General features: G+C 41.6%; 1 protein-coding gene across 6 annotated transcripts in view; it reads right to left on the reverse strand.

Annotated features, from left to right (window-relative positions):
- GALK2 (galactokinase 2) overlaps nucleotides 1–17,094 on the reverse strand; it is a 123,085-nt gene that overhangs the window by 19,854 nt on the left and 86,137 nt on the right. For all 6 annotated transcript variants that reach the window (XM_016210127.2, XM_016210128.2, XM_016210129.2 and 3 more), the window contains one exon: nucleotides 16,294–16,504. In XM_016210127.2, the coding sequence (XP_016065613.2) occupies nucleotides 16,294–16,504 (211 nt within the window). The remainder of the gene's footprint in view (nucleotides 1–16,293; nucleotides 16,505–17,094) is intronic.

Here is a 17,094-nt window from a genome sequence, read left to right on the forward strand (position 1 = left end):
CCATTGCTTTGCCGAGAGAGTGGGAGAGAGAGAGAGAGGAACACCGATGTGAGAGAGACACATAGATTGACTGCCTCCAACAGGGCCAGGGATTGAGCCTGCAACCGAGGTACGTGCCCTTGGCCAAAATCAAACCTGGGACCCTTCAGTCCGCAAGCCGATGCTCTAGCCACTGAGCCAAACTGGCTAGGGCCATTCAGTCCTGGTTTTAAAGTCTGTTTTGTCAGGTATAAGTAATGCTACTGCAGCCTTCATTTCCTTTTCAATTGCATGGAATATTTTTTTCCATCGCCTCACTTCTAGTGTGCGTGTATCTTTCATTCTCAGGTGGGTCTCTTGTAGACAGCAAATACATGGGTCTTGTTTTCTTATCCATTCAGCTACCTTATGCCTTTTGATTGGAGCATTTAAGCCATTTACATTTGAATTGATTATTGATAGGTACGTATATATTGCCATTTTATTTTTTTATATTATGTTCCTCTGTTGCTGTTACTGTTGCTCCTCCCCCCCTCCTCCCCTCCTCCTCCTGCTCCCTCCCTCCCCCTTCTTCTTCCAGCAAACCCTTTAACATTTCTTGTAATACTGGTTTGGTGGTAACAAACTACTTTAGCTTTTAATTGTCTGGGAAGCTCTTTATTTCCCCTTCAATTTTAAATGATAGCCTTGCTGGGTAAAGGAGCCTTGGTTGTAGGTCCCTGCTTTTCATCACTTTGAATGTTTCATGCCAATCCCTTCTGGCCTATAGTGTTTCTGTTGAGGAATCAGCTGACCATCTGTGGAAGCTCCCTTGTAGCTGTCTTTCTCTTGCTGCTTTTAAGATTTTCTCTTTGTCTTTAACCTTTGCCATTTTAATTATTATGTGTTTTGGCGTGAGCCTCCTTGGGTCCATCCAGTTTGGGACAGACCGAGCTTCCTGAAATTGTATGTATTTTTCCTTCATCAGGTTAGGAAAGTTTTTAGTCATTATTTCTTTAAATAGGTTCTCAATGCCTTGCTCTCTTTCTTCTCCTTCTAGTACCCCTGAGGTGGATGTTGTTATGCTTCATGTTGTCCCAGTGACCCTTTAAACTATCCTCCTTTTTTTAATTCATTTTTCTTTTTTGCTGCTCTGATTGGGTGTTTTTTCCCTACCTTGTCTTCCAAATCATTGATTTGATCCTCTGCTTCATTGAGCCTACTGTTTATTCCTCCCAGTGTATTCTTTATTCCAGATATGGTATTCTTCATTTCTGATTGCTCCTTTTTTATGGTTTATATGTCCTTTTTCATGCTGCTGGGCATCCTTATAATCATTACTTTGAACTTATAGCTGATAAGTTGCTTAAATAAAATTCCATTTCATTTAGCTCTTCTTCTGGAGAATTTTCTTGTTCTTTCATTTGGGTCCTGCTTCTTTGTCTCCCCATTTTGGCTGCCTCTTTGTGTTTGTTTCTATGTATTAGGTGGACGTGCTATGACTCTCAGTCTTGGTAGGATGGCCTTCTGTGGTAGGTGACCTGTGGGACCCAGTGGCACAGTCTCCCTGGTCACCAGAACTGGGTGCTCTAAGAATGTCCCTTGTGCATGTTATGTGGGCCCTCCTGGTGTAATTGACTTTTGATTGCTATTGGCCCATTTGTGCATAGGATCTACCCTCAGGCTGCTGACAGTGAGGTTCAACCCCCAACACAGCATGTAAGGTGCTGTACAGGTGCTGGTCACATGAAGCAGAATTTGCCTCAGCAGAGTTCAGTGACTGCCAAGAACTCCCTACAGATATACTGCTTATGAAGCTTATTAGATCATGCTCTGCTATTGTCTGAAGCAAACCACTGTGCATATTGGTTCTGGACCTCTTTAGAGGGACTCTGGTGCAGGCCAGTGTCAGACACTGTCTGTGTAAGTGGCCCTGGGTAACCTATCTGGAGCTATCAGTGATCCACAGCTATGGCTCCCTCTGCTGGGCCTGGGTGCATGTGGGAGGGTACAAGGTGTGCACCAAGGTCTGCTTTTACTAGCACCAGGCCCAGGGGGAGGTCAGCAAAAGTCTCAAAGCACCCAGAGATCCTCCTCTGCCTGTAGGCTGTACTCCTCAGCAGTGCATAAGCGCCACAGGGATTCTAACAGGTGGTGATATTGTTTCCCCACAGGCAGATGGTGCATGGAGGGGAATGCTCTGCCTAAGAAGGATGGCTTCTGCAGTATGAGGTAATGACTCACCACAGAGAATCTAGCAGCTGAACTCTCAGCTCTCTCCCCATAACCACCAACCCTAGGCTCTCCTCACGCAGATCTAGTCCACTCTTCCTTCCCTCTGCTAGAGTCCAAGGTAAGTGGCTGAGAATGAAATTTTGTGTGTTGGGCCATTACTAGCCATCTCTCCCAGGTGGACAGGAACACCACTACTTTTCACAGCCAGGTGTTATGTGGGCGCTTTTCCTAGTTCTGGTGCTCTGGGCTGGGGAGCGCAGCTTGGGGTTTATGCCCCACATTTCTCAGGGGGAACCCCCCTACAGTTGATATATCCTTCTGGAACTTCAGCTGCTGCCTATGAGTGTCTGGGCAGCCCTCTTGTGCCCCCCACACCTCCTACCAGTCTCAATGTGGCCTCTATGTAAGTCTTTGGTTATAAGGCTTCTCTCCAGCTAGTCTTCCATTGGTTATTCGGGATGACTTTTCTATACTTTAGTTGTAATTCCAGTTTGGTCTTGGGAGGAGGTGAGTGTAGCGTCCACCTAATCTGCCACCATCTTGGATCTCCCCCAGTTCTCTTGTGCGCTCATTTGGTTGGCTTGTCGTCATCTCTCTCCACTAGAAGTTAAGCTTTGTGAGAACACTTCATATCTAATTTCTTCACTATTATACCTTCAGCAGCTAAAATAGGGTCTGGCACAAAGACAGAACTCAATAAATATGCATCGAATGAATGGTTCAGTTCCCTGTTATAACAAAACTGCATAGAATCTAGGCTAAATAACTGTGGGACAAATGTAACAGGGAAAATGAAGAAGACCTACTATTTTGGCAATTTATGTTTACTAGCACCTTTACCAAAAAAAATTGGGAATAGTCTGCTAAAAGGAGGTTTGGAGACAGTAAACTTCAGTGTCTAAAGTGTGCCTAATGCCTATTATCACAGATGACAGAATTGTTTATATTGTATTTTGCTTCACAGATGTGGAAGAAAAGAGATTTCTAAAACAACAAAAATGTGTTTCAAATAAAAGGAACACAAAATAATCATAACCAGTTAAAATATTTTTTTGCTTTTAGACAATCTTTGTAACAAAAAGATGCCTACTCACTTTCACCTTAAAAAGATGGCTAGATAGCTTATGCTCAGAACCCCTCTCTCATCACTGAATTAAGCCAGGATACAAACAATTGATCATTTTGTTTTATCTCTGGTGAGAAAGAATGAGAAAGAGCCTGTGACTGGCATCCTTTTCCTCATAAAAGATGAGAGCAGCAGGTCAACAACAGTAGATGGAGGACAAGCCTATCCAATCTCTAAAAGAGCCCCACTGGTTTAATTTTAAATTCTGTACTCAAGAGCTAGTAGCCTCCTGATTATTACCTCATCTTCTACTAAGAGTGATGCCAAAAGCACTGCATAAGATAGCATCTAGGGTCAGTCAACCAGTAGTTCTTCCTGAGCACCTGCCATGTCCCACACTCTGCTGCAAGAGACAGGAAAGACATGTGAACAGAAGCCTCTGCTTTGAGGAACTTACAATGCAGTTAAACAGATAAGACAAACTATGAAACCACTGGACCATGGCCAACTGTAGCAGATATCCAAGTGCTGGAAATGCTGACGGTGCACTAAGACAGGGTTTGTTGGGGGAAGAAAAGTAGAGAGAAGTGTCATAAGAGAAGGCCTGAGACACAGAGCTTCCTTACTGTAAAGACAGGATGGGGAAGGCTCAGGCTGGGAACCAGCAGAGTGTGTTTATGGGCCTGAAGAGAGCAAACTGGCCAGAGCCTAGGGCAGCTTCTCAAGGAGGCTGTCCCCATATCTGAGCTTTTAACATTCTCTGGTACACACGCTATACAAAAGTTGGAAACTAACAACCCATGATCCATATCTAGCTACCGTGATGCTTTCTTGATCCACATACCGTTTTCTAAATTTTAAGTAATAATCTGAATTTCTGCTTCCCCTTGAAAACCTGAAAGGCCTGGCAGCATTGAAGCACTGCACAGCAGTGGTTAGCTGGGGCTGAGGAACAGCTACCCCTTTTAAAGATGGCACACACACTTTATTTCCACACAGTTCCTACCACTCTGATTATCAGCCTGCCTCACTGGTTTAAATGCCTGCCTGGTCCCTGGAAGCATCTGCATGTGTGCTCTCGTTCCATAAAATTCTGTATAACAGGAATTATTGGCTAGAGAGAGAAGAGTGGGCAAACTGAGGGGCTGTCACGCCATAATGAGCCACCGTTACCATTACTAACAAATGTCACCTCACTGTGGTGCATTGATAGCTCTGTACTGAACTTAAAGTCTATCTTCTTGTAACCTCTCCTCTTTAGTCTTCATTCTGTTCCTCAGACATATGTAAACATATGAGTGATCTGATGAAAGCTCTCACATCTTATGTTTTTTACATAAAGATGAGGATCCACTATGTGCTGGTTTTAATACTGAAGGAACAACAATGAATAAGTTAAGCTCTTTAATCTCAAGAAGTAAAAGTCTAACAAAAGACAAATGTTGGTGAAGATGTGGAGAAATGGAAACCCTTGCACACTATTGGTGAGAATGTAAACTGGTACAGCCACTATGGAAAACAGGATGGAGGCTCCTCAAAAAAATAAAAATATAGTATAACTGAAAGAATTGAAATCAGGATCTCAAAGAGATATTAGCTCTCCCATGTTCACAGCATATTCACATTTGCCAAGATGTGGAAGCAACCTAAGTGTCCCTCAACAGATGAATAGATAAAGAAAATGTAGTACCCAAGTGATGGCACCCGCTATCTTCACCTGAAAGAAAGGAGGCCATATCCTTACCTATTACTCATAAATTGAGCACTTCATTTAATTGTCTTATCCATTAAGGTAACATTATGTGTAAGACTAGAGATTTCAAAAAGACATCTCAGATCCTAAACTGCAACTCAATAGTTTGATCTTAAGCAAGTTTTTTGAACCTTTAAAACTTCAGTTTTTTAAACCACAATTGAAAAAAGAAAATTTTAAGAAAATTCAGTACAGACATACAATGAATTATTATTCATTCAGTCTTAAAACTGAAGGAAATTCTGCAATATGCAACAACATGGATGGACCTTGAGGACATCATGCTAAGTAAAATAAGCCAGACACAGAAAGACAACTACTCATTATTCCATTTGTATGAGACAGCTGAAATAGTAAAATTCATAAACTCAAAGGCTGGAATGTTGGTTACTAGGGGCTCAGGGAGGGAGAAATGGGAGTTATTAATCAGCCAACTTAAAGTTTCCATCAAGTAAGATAAATAAGTTCTAGAGCTCTGTACAACATTGTACCTGTAGCCAACAATACTACATTGTAAACTTACAATGGTTAAGAGGATAGGTCTCACATAAATTGTTCTTACCACAATAAAAACTGAAACAAATTTTAAAAATAAATGAAGTAATCATCAACAGAGAAAGATCGTTTAAATAAGCACAATGAAGGGCAATAGATGCTGAGGCAGCTCCTCACAGCTAAAGTGGAGGCACAAAGTCAAGAGAGTGTCCTGATCTGGGTTAACCTGAAAACAGAGCCCCAGACAAAGACTTGAGTGCTGGTAGCAGAAATCCAGAAAGCTGGAGCAAAAGGGGAAAGAATGTGAGAGAGGGAAGGAGAAAAGCCAGTAAAGGGTGTTTAATGAGCAGGTTACCACTGTGGACAACCAGGGCCCCGTTGCTCAGGGGTCTTTGTAAAGAACCATATAGAAGCTGCCTCAGAATTGGCCCACGAGAGGATGGACATTTACCCATGACATTCCCATTGCTTGAGTGTTGCCCCCACAATGGTTAACTTCACAAAGATGTGCCTAGGCAGTGACTTTGGAGAATGCCCCAAGAAAACAAAGAAGACACTGCACCAGCTGCTAGCTTGACATGAGCTGCTGGCAATGCTGAATCAGGTGGGCCAAGGGGATGGGACACAGTGATCATGACCTTCACAGAGGAGGTGAAGCCAAGTGATTCTTAAAAGATGAGTAGGTGTCCAGCAAACCAATTATAAGGTGGGTAAGGTGCAAAGAAGTGGATTAGAAACTTAAGGCAGAAGGAACATCATGAGCAAAGACATGGAGATTAAAAGCCATGAGGTGCTTTTAGAAAATCCATGGTACCTGGATGTGACTAGAACAAGAAATTAATATGAAGAACAGAAGTAACAGGAAACAAAGTAAAAGGGAAAATCGAAGTGGTGGGCAGAGGCCAGGTCATGAGGGCTTTGAAGTAAGATGTTTAGATTGTAGATAAGTGGTTCTTGGCCTTTTTAGGATTATAGAACCTCAAAAATCTAATAAAAACAAGATTTCAAAAAGACATCTCAAATCCTAAACTGCAACTTACTAGTGGCTTTATATTAAGCTAGTTTTTTTGAACTTTTAAAGCTTCAGTTTCTTCAACCAAGACAGAAAAACAAATGGACCTTCTCCCTCATCTGAATACACAAATGTCCAAAGTTTTACATATAGTACAACATATACACAGATTCCATAAAGCTATCCTTGAATTCAGGTTAAAAATTTCAGCTAATGGGCTCTATTGTCAACAAACCCTGTGCCTATTAGATGCAAAGCCCCAGACACAGACTGTGCCAGGAAACCAGGGTGAGAAGTAACCTATGTGAGGCAAATCTCACCCCTCAGCTTCCACCATAGGAGGCAAGACCTTCCCTCTCACCAACATGCACACAGCAAGAGATTTCCTTAGGAGAAAGGCCTGGATGTTAGTAGCTAAAATTATGGCACCTGCCCCCAGCAGCAATGAAATACAATAACCCTATTAGCATTTAAGTCTTCTCTCTTCCCCTGCATGATTGAATTTCAAGTCACCTTCACTGATGATTCCTCTGAACACATGTTAGTCTGTGTGTCCCCTTCTTAAAGGATGGTTCCCAGTCCACCCTCAGACTCAGTCTGAAGAGTGCTGGACCTTCGTCTCCTTCACTCTTAATACAGTGAGTTTCTTCAAGTAGCTTCATATGGCCAAACTACATACAGGTTGTGTGGGGATAGAAGAATGCAGGCCATGGTTTTCAGCTAACAAGCTTAAAAGTGGTAAATATTTTGGGAATCAGACTTAACTTGGATAAAAACTTTATCTCAGGATAATTAATCAAAACAAAATAAATAAATATGCTGGTCTGAGAGAATTGGAAATCTTTATCATGTAAGTATATAATTAATCTTCTGAGAATCTCATACCCCCAAATACTTTCCAACTGTTTGAGTGAGGGGATAACAGCAGTTGTGGTTTTAGCTGTTTTTGCATAACCCCGTAACTGCATGCCACTGGCCAATTTCTCTCAAACAGAAAGCTCCACTGGGCTAAACCAGGAGTTGGTTTTCAAGAACAGCAAGCGAGAGGTAGATGGGGAAAACCACTTCAGAATCCACTCCTAAGTCCTCTGGTTTCCTACGCAGCAAAGTTAGAATAAGTCCCTGCTCTGAGGCGTAGACCCTTTGGAGTATTTAAGCAGTAGAATGGAAAAACACGATACAATCCTCATTGAAGTTGGAGTGTGGTTTCAAATTTATTTTTCTAGTAATAATATTTTTCATGTATGTGAAGTTTCTGAAATGGTCAGACCCACAAAAAATAAACTGCTGTTTTCAGCCACATTAATATCCCATTCCCATGCTACAAAGACTAAATTAAATTAGCATTTTACATTTAAGAGGGGGGAAAAATCTTAACTACCTGCTTTTAAAAGCAAAACCACTGATGAAAAATATATACGTGCACTTTCAACACAAACCACATTAGTCCATGGAAAACTACATTCCAAGAGGCATTTGTGAATATTCTCAAATCCACAGCCTAATGCCATCTTTTCCATGGAGAGTAATAGCACCCCACGTGGTTAAAGCTTCCCTTTCTCAGATTTCCAGGAGCAGCAAGAGCCAGCACTGCCTGTGTCGTAATAAATTCTACTCCTCTGACCTTGAAACCTTTGCCTCACTCTGCTGTAGTCACTCTCACCTGCCTTTACACTCTGGCAATATACTAAGTTCCTGTTAACTCCAGGGCCATTCAAACGTCCAGATGGAGCCCATCGCTCCCTTCCTTTTCATTCTATACTCTACCTTTCTAGTTTGAATCCTTATCACCCCATTCTGAACAATTATGCTGCCTTCTAACTAGTCTCCCTCTCACCTCTACCCAGCCTATGCACAGCTGCCATAATAAACCTCCAGATTTACCCTTCTGGCTGTGGCATTTCCAAATACTTGGTTGCATCAAACACTGGCACAGTTTCATTGTCCAATAAAGGAAGGTCCACACATTCCAGTCCACCAAGACACACCGAGTCTTCTGAAAGTGCTCAATCCTTTCCTACCTCTTGTGCTGTGTTTGTGCCACCCCCACTGGCTTATACCCTACTCCATCACTGGCTGTCCAAGAACGAAGGCCCAGCATCGGTATCCTGCCCAGACTGGTTCTGCAATCCCCAAATCTCTTTCAATGTCAGCCCAGATGCCACCTCTTCCATGAAGCTATACAAATACAATGGACCGTCATTTTTGTTGTCGTTACTATTGGTATTTGGCAATAACCCACTAAAAGTTGCTAGATCCATGCTCGTTCCTCATTTCTGCTGACTCACATGGAGACAAACTAGAAACAAATTCATGTTGGTAGTAAGAGGTACACAGTTTCTGATTTAGAAGTTCTTACTAGGAAACTCGGTTCCACCTGAAGCTAGGTACTTTGCAAAGGGACAAAGGCACAGGAAGTGAACAACTAATATCAATCAGGAGGAAATGTTTTCCTGGACCATGCTGTAAGATTCTAGAATGATAGTCCATCCCAAATCCTATTAGCTCAAGAAACTTGGAGAGCTCAAGGGTTTGAAGGTACAAGTATGAAGAGACGGTCAAGCTCATAGGTGCGTTCTGGGCCTGACTTAGTCCAAGACAGCCAAGTGTGTTTAAGATTACTGCAGGGGCCAGCTCCTCCTAAAAATGTACCTTCAGAATTCATTTCATTTTAGCTCTTTTAAAACTCTCACACAAGTGGATAAAAATTCCAGAATTCTGCTTTTGGGGCTCCAGAATGGCCTCAGGATGCAGAAACAAGGCTACCATTATTAGCCTTGTGGGATAAGAGGGAGAATCTGAGCTCCAGCCTTCCTATCAATGGCTCAGGTACCAACCAGTACACAGCAGACATCACACTGGTCCTGGGTTGTTCTTACAGAAGTTGAGTTTTAAGATGCCGTGTCTTTAAAATCATACTTAATAAGGTATGCTCACATTCATTGTTAGTTCCTTAAATATTTGAAGAGGGAAGGTGAACCAATAAATAGATTTCACCTATTTATTCACCAATAAATATAATGCACACATATGAAAGAGGAAGACGAAAACCCAGGAAGAAAGCATCATCCCCAAGCCATCTGGAATTATAGTTCAGTCTACTTTTCCCTAGAAAATAAAGAACCTTTACTCTTGGCATGACTCTGCCCTCTGTAGCAAGACAGCTGAGGAAGTCAACAGGAGCAAGAGACAAAACTGAAGGACTCATTTTCATTTGGCCTTATTAGAAGTCCAGCACACAGATTTTAAGGATTTCTGCTATGCCAATATCTGTAAACTCTAGAGAGGTTGATAATTTCCTTTGGAGTTTCTTCTAGGTTCTTTATGAAAAACTTTTCTTTCAAAATTCTTATACAAAAAAAAAATTGAACATGTTGAGATCATAGAATTTAGTGCTTAATATTTCACAAACTATTTTTAAATCAATTTTCTTAATATCTGAGAACACTTAATAGGAAATTGACATTACTGACCAACTCACTCTTTTTATACCTTATAAAGAAACAAACTATTATTCTTAAACTTAACTGTGATAATCCATGAGAACCACACTTTTATCAAATAAGAAAATTATATGGCACTTCTCACAGTTCTTCTATAACACAACAGCTCATGTATATTCTGACCAACTTGAGTTTGCTCCTTAAATTAAACAAGCTACTGAGTGCAAAGAGGTTTTACATCATCTTCTAGGGCCAAAGCACCAAAATGGGAAATAGCCTAAAGGAAACTCTTTAATCAAAAAGTAACCCATCTTCATTACCTTTCTTTATTTTTAAGGAAATAATCAGAGCCAAGCAAAGTCAAAATTGGATGATTATCTCCCTTTCTTGGTGCAGGATTGCTAAGGCCAGTTTATTAATACACTGAGAAAAAAAATAATGGCAGAAAGAGCATTGGATTAAATCAGAAGACTGGGATTTGGGATCTGGCTCTAGCACTAGTACCTCTGTAGTCTTGTAACTACATGTAACTCTCTAACCTCAGTTTTCTCGTCTGTGAAATGAGGATAACCATGTGTTCCAGGGTTGTTGTGAGGTTAAAATCAGGTGATATGAGTGAAGAGCAATATGTAAACCATAAAGTAAATAAGTTTTTGCGGGGTTTCTTTCTGGGGCAAGTGGGGGGACTTACTCTAGATGTCCCCTTCCTAAAGACAGTCTATTTCAGTGCCCTGTACTTGCTCTAAAGCCATGATTATCACTCATGACTTTAGAGATCACAGAATCCAAATAGATTAGTCAGCCACTGGCCAGCATTTCGTGAACATATAGTCACAGGCAAAACTGGTAATTCAAGCAATGAGATTTGCCTCCAGCTCAACCCAATGGGTCTAAGCAGCAGGGCCACCCCAACTTGGAGCACAAGCTGGGCTTCCCAAAATGAATGCTCCCAATAAATTCCCCCTTTCTTAAACTGGCACCCAAAGTACCTGACCTATTTTCTACCTCAGTTTCCATTTAGTTCCCCAATGGGCTCCTTTGTTTCCTCCAGTGTGTGTTCATATCTTCTGTGCTGGATACACATGCCCATCTCTCCTGGCTCTGACCACAGCTTCATCTTTTCCTCTTGGGTCTCACCCCTTCCAAACCAGCCTGGCCCCTGAGCCTCTACAATCCCAGACATTGTACCATACCCTAAGGTAATTCCTACCTGTGGGGAAAGCCTGACACGGAATTCTTAAATTATCCCTCGCCAGTTCCTAGTGGTGGACTGTAGCCATTCTAAACAACATCTAAAGGATTTGAGGATTTTGCTTTGTGTGTGTGTGTGTGTGTGTGTGTGCGCGCTTAATTTCAGTGGCTTCTGAGCATTTCTAAATCTAATTATTAGAAATTTGGAAAGAGAAAATAATATTACACATGAGCCTTTTGAGGTCTGGATGGTTTAGCAGGAGCTGCATGCCACAGTTTGATTATAAACATCTCTCCCTACACTGTCACCTCAAGGTCAACATCTCCCAACTCACACTCATATCCAGGTAAAGAAGGAAAGCAATTTGGGCATTAAGGGAACATCAAATTCCACATATCTTTGAGAAAGGCATGGATTTCCATGATCAGAATAATAGTTCATGTCAAAACTAAGCATGTTGCCTGGCCGGGAGTGGCTCAGTGTTGAACATCGACCTAGGGTCCAGGAGATCGGGGTTTGATTCCGGGTCAGGGGACATGCCCGGGTTGAGAGCTAGGCAGCCAATCAATGATTCTCTCATCATTGATGTTGCTATCTCTCTCTCTCTCCCCATTCCCTTCCTCTCTCTGAAATCAATAAAGATATGTTTAAAAAAAACAGCAACAAAAAACTAAGCATGTTAAAGTGTAGGCCCCTGGAATAAAGGGGTGCCAGCCCCCAGAAGTCCTCTTCTGGGGGCATATGTCATCTTTGAATCCATTCATACTATCTAAGTACAGTGCCACATTCAATAAGAATCACATCCTCCAGAGCATTTTAGAGAAACATTTCCTTAAGGTCTTAGACCAACCAGAGCACAAACTCTGAAGGAACAAGGCAAAAATATAAAAGGATTTTAATCCCTAAAGTTAAAATTGAGTGCCAAGAGAATTCAGCTGGAAATTTGGCTGAGGTTAGATGGCTGAATGCAGAGAGTAAATCAAGTGACATTAATGTAGGATAATCTAGAATCCCACAGACTAATTTATGTTCATTGATTTTTAAAAATTTATTCACTCCAAAAGCAAAAGGAAAAACTTTTAAGAAATACAAAATGGATTCATTCATTCAAGATAGATTTATTGAATGCAAGCAAAACAAAAGTACTTTATAGAAAGTGATGAAAGTGAGCCAGAAGGGAAGTTGTTCTAGAGAAAGGGAGGACTGAGCATGCATCATTTGTTACAAAAACAATGTAATCATTATTCTTGGGGGGGGGGGGCAGGGTTAAAGATATACATAAAGAACAATGCATGTACTATGATTAGCAAATTATCCTTTTTGTTTCCAAGGTTTTCTGGGCGATTAACTTATTCAAACACACGCTAAAAGGGGGGAAGGGAGTAGAGACAGGCAGATACAGAGGAAAGGAACATGGATAGAAAGAGAAGAGGCTATGGATTAAGAATACAGAAAATATAAAAATTATATTGAGCATTAAAGGTATATTTCAGAAAAGAGGAAAGGTCTAGTCAGAAAAGGACAATAATATTTAAGATTAAAGGCTCAGAGACAAGACCAGGATGCAATTAGTAAATGGAATCGTTCTGCTAAGACAACACAGTCCATGTGGGCATGCATGGGCTCGAAAGGGTGTCAGGGTAGAACAGAGTTAAGACCAAATAAGAAAAAATCTTAACACCCATTTAAGGAGTTTAGGCAATGAGGTAATGGGGAGCCTTTAAAGGTTTTTGAACTAAGAAGTGACACCATGAAAAGAGTGCTTTAAGAAGATCATTTGAGCCCGACTGACATGGCTCAGGGGTTGAGCATTGACCTATGACCTAGAAGATAGTGGTTCGATTCCTGGTCAGGACACATGCCACAGTTATGGGATCAATCCCCAGTAGTAGGCGTGCAGGAGGCAGCTGATCAGTGACTCTCTTATCATTGATGTTTCTATCTCTCTCTCTCCCTGTCCTTTCCTCTCTCTGAAATCAATGAAGATATTTAAAAAGAAAAGTTAAAAAAAAAAAAAGATCATTTGATAGTGAATATCCTCAATGTCCATTAAGGCTTATTTGCTACTTTAAAAAAAAAAAAAAAAAAAGTTTTTATTGCTTTCAGCCAGAGGAAAGGAGAGGGAGAGAGAGAAACATCAATGATGAGAGAGTCATTGATCGGCTGCCTCCTGCACACCTACTACTGGGGATCAGGCCTGAAACCTGGGCATGTGCCCTGACTGGGAATTGAACTGTGACCTCCTGGTTCATGGGTCAATGCTCAACTACTGAGCCACACCAGCTGGGCAAGGCTTCTTTGCTTCTTCACCAAAAACTCCCAAATCTAATTATATAGTTTGGGTTTTTACATGCTCTGCATCTTTATTTAGATGCCTTGCCATGTCATCAACATACATCATGTTGCCCCCCAAATCATTCCCCATATTATAACTCCCTAACTTTCTCAGCATCCATACCTTGGCCTTCCTTACCTTCTGTTCCTTTTCTTCTTTCCTCTTTCCCTCCCTTCCTTCTTAGACACAGGCAATCTTTAATTCCAACTGAACTCTCCTTTCCAGTCTTGAGACTCTACCTGTTGTAATATCTACCAACAATCCCCTATTTCAGGCTCTTATGTGATGGAGAATAGAACAGTAGTCCTTTAACTGACATCCCTTTAAATAGTATTTTTGGCATCCAACTCATACAGCACACAATATTTCTTAGCCCATTTTCAAATACTCCGCTCCTCATGCCTCTGTGCCTCTACTCAGGCTCTACTCTCGGTCCCCAACGGCCTCTCACCCCTCTCAGGGAAGTCTGTAACTTTAAGATCCAGCTCAAATTTAAGCCACATTTTCCAGGCACTTAGTCATTCTTTCCTCCACACTAAAGACTCTAGACAAATACCTTTATTGCAGTGGGGGTTGTTTACTGTGATTGTTGTGTGACACGCTCCTGCATTAGACACTAGGTCACTATAAGGTAGAGATCATGTCCTACTTATCTTTGTATCGCAGCATCCAGCATAATACCTAGCCCAATGAAGTCAATGTATATATTTGCTGAATTAAAGAAACTGGCCAGTGTCTTAAGTCACAGGATAAAGATTGTTTCCCTGGACACACTCCCTATCCAATGTCCTGTCCAACTTCTTCACTCAATAAACATTTTATTAATGATGTAATGCACACAAAGTATTTAACAAGGCCATTGGTGATCTGGGCCCATCTACAAACTCAGCCTGATATATCACTCGCCACCATGTATATTATTTTTAAGAAACACTCAACTAGCTGTAGTTCTCTGGACACATAACCCTTTCTCACTGCTCCCTGCTTCTGTGCCTGCTGTTTTGTCTGCCTGGAAGTGTGTCTAACAACTTGTCTACATTGGAAATTCCTATTTATTCTCTAACTTTGGTCTAAGTGCTATCTCCTTAGCAAAGCCAGCTCTGACTTGTCTTTTCTGGTCTCCCCAGACCCAAGTACATGTCCATCACAGCAATCATTACTCTGTGCTGGATTCACTTTTTCTTTATCAGTTTCTATCACTACTTTGTAAACTCCTCAGAGGATGGATCCCTGTTGTGTTTATCTCTGTGTTCCCAACGCTCAGCCTCAGGGCCTAGAAGAGGTAGAGGAGGAGAGGGAAGGAGAAATAACAAAAGCAGCTGGCATTTATGAGCACCTCCATTACCAAGCATTGTTCTTAGCACACTGCACAGGTTAGTCCTTTAAGGGAGGTATTCCCATTACACCTATTTCATGTAAAACTAAGATAATAGTCACCAATCTAGTGAGTAAAGAAGCCCAAGATCCTAATCCAGGTCCACTGCCTTTCTGGTGTGGAGATCCGCAAATGTTTTCTTCAAAGGGTAAGGTAGTAAATGTTTTAAGTTTTGTGGACTATTCTCTGTCTCTGTCACAACTACTCAACTATGCTGTTGCAGTGCCGAAGCAGCCATGGCCAATTACGGCTGTATTCCTGCAAAAGTTTATTTTACAAAAACAGGTGGCAAGTCTGATTAAGCCTGTGGGCCACTTTGCTCATCCCTGTTCTAGAGACACAGTTCATCAAATTAAATTGGATCTAATAGTGTTGGAAACCAAAACCTTCCCCCTGACCTCAAAAGATTCCCTTATCTTATCCTAAAGCTGTCAGTAGTTGCAGCCTTTAAGACATCATTTGGCAGGCAAATCTACTGTAGGCACTCACTAACCAATTGTAGAACTGAACTGAATGGGATAGAAATTAGGGAGGCTGATCTTTGTGCTAAGCTCCCACCCTCCCAACTCTTCCTCAATAAACTACTGGAGCCCTGGTGTGTGTGGCTTCGTTGGTTGGAGCTCTGTCCCATACACCAGAAGATGTGAGGGAGGCAACCAATTGATGTTTCTCACATTGATGTCCGTGCCCCTGCCCCTGCTCTCCCTCCCCCCTCCTCCCTGCCTCTCTCCCTCCTTCCCTCCCTTTCTCTCTCTGAGACCAATTTAAAAAAAAACAACTATTGGATCTTAGTTAAATGTCTCTGTCCCCAGCAATGACTTCCCACAAATAAACAACCGTTACTTCTAAGACGGAAAGATACTCCACGGCTCCATCCTGTACCTCCAACTTTACCTGGCCCCTTCTTCTCAGTATCTGAGGTTATCAGTATAAAAACAACATTACTTGAAAGCAGCAGGCATATAGAAGAAGCTTCCACACTAAAGTGGGCCACAAATTTTGACCTAAGCAGTGAAGACTTCCTGGTGTTCCAGAGTGTTGCTCCACAGCAGTTATGAGCACTGCTCAGATCGAGACCTTTTTATATAAGTAGTATAGTAATCAGAAAAATGGCTAGGGATAAAAAAGATGACAAAAGAACAAAAAAGAAGCTTATGGAATTATGAACTTCTTGAGGACAGGAACCACATATCATTTACCTTTGCCTTACCAGCATACCTGGCATATAGCGGACCAGTAAATGTTTGTGGATGAATGAAAAAATGAATTTAATAAAGCCAAGAATCTAGATAATTAAGTTTGCCAAAACACACCCATTCTCCAAATTCCCTCAAGCATTCTTCAAAACCAGCAGGATCCTTTCGGAAGTTGTGAACTGCAGCTCTGACAGGGGGACAACCCATGTCCTTACTTTCTCCAGCACACTCACCATCTTGAGTGTTTGGACTCAGGATCTGGGTCCGAAGCTCCTGCAGGCTGATTCCCAGACACCTGCAGACCTCTTCGGGGCTGTAGGGTTCAGGGTGAAGAGCATCCTCTGTGATCAACAGCATTTCTTCCAGACTGACCCCCAGGTTGGCCTGCACCTCCTCCAGCCGCAGCACTTTATCCCATTGCAAGCTTTTGTACTTAGCCAGGAGCTGAAGTTGAAACCAAGATAATGGTCAGCTTTCGTTGCAGAAATTAATATGTACTCTATTAGCCAGATTCAACTTTAAGCTGCTTTTGTTTTGTTTTGCTTTTTCCATTCAACATATCCACATTTCCCACCATTGCTTGAAAATGCACCCTGGGTCAGATGTTTGGAATTAAACATGCTTGTGTGACACTCACAGGCTAGTTAAGTATTTTTCTTAAAAAAATAAAAATAAAAACTAATCCTCCACTGCTTTTTTGCCTGCCACCACTTTCCCTCGGGGCTATTTCTCTGAATAACTTTGTTCTTCTACTCCTGTTTGGTTCATCCCAAATATACCGCTCTCCATAAAGCCTACAGGAAAACTAGTCAAACCTCACGTGACGCGGGTCCTGAGGTGGACACCCTATGCCCAATTTTATTAGAGTGCTTCCTGTTTACTACACGCCCCTTTGAAATGGCTAATGAATTTAAGTATCTGGGCGTTTGGAATAAAGTCCCAGATTTTAAATGAAAACCTCATTGGTGACCTTATGAAAAACCATTTCATTAGGTTGCTGGTAGTAGTAGAGCCGCATGCTTCTCCACCCTCAA

Source organism: Miniopterus natalensis, chromosome 1 (genome assembly GCF_054644295.1).
Source record: "Miniopterus natalensis isolate mMinNat1 chromosome 1, mMinNat1.hap1, whole genome shotgun sequence".
NCBI lineage: Eukaryota > Metazoa > Chordata > Mammalia > Chiroptera > Miniopteridae > Miniopterus > Miniopterus natalensis.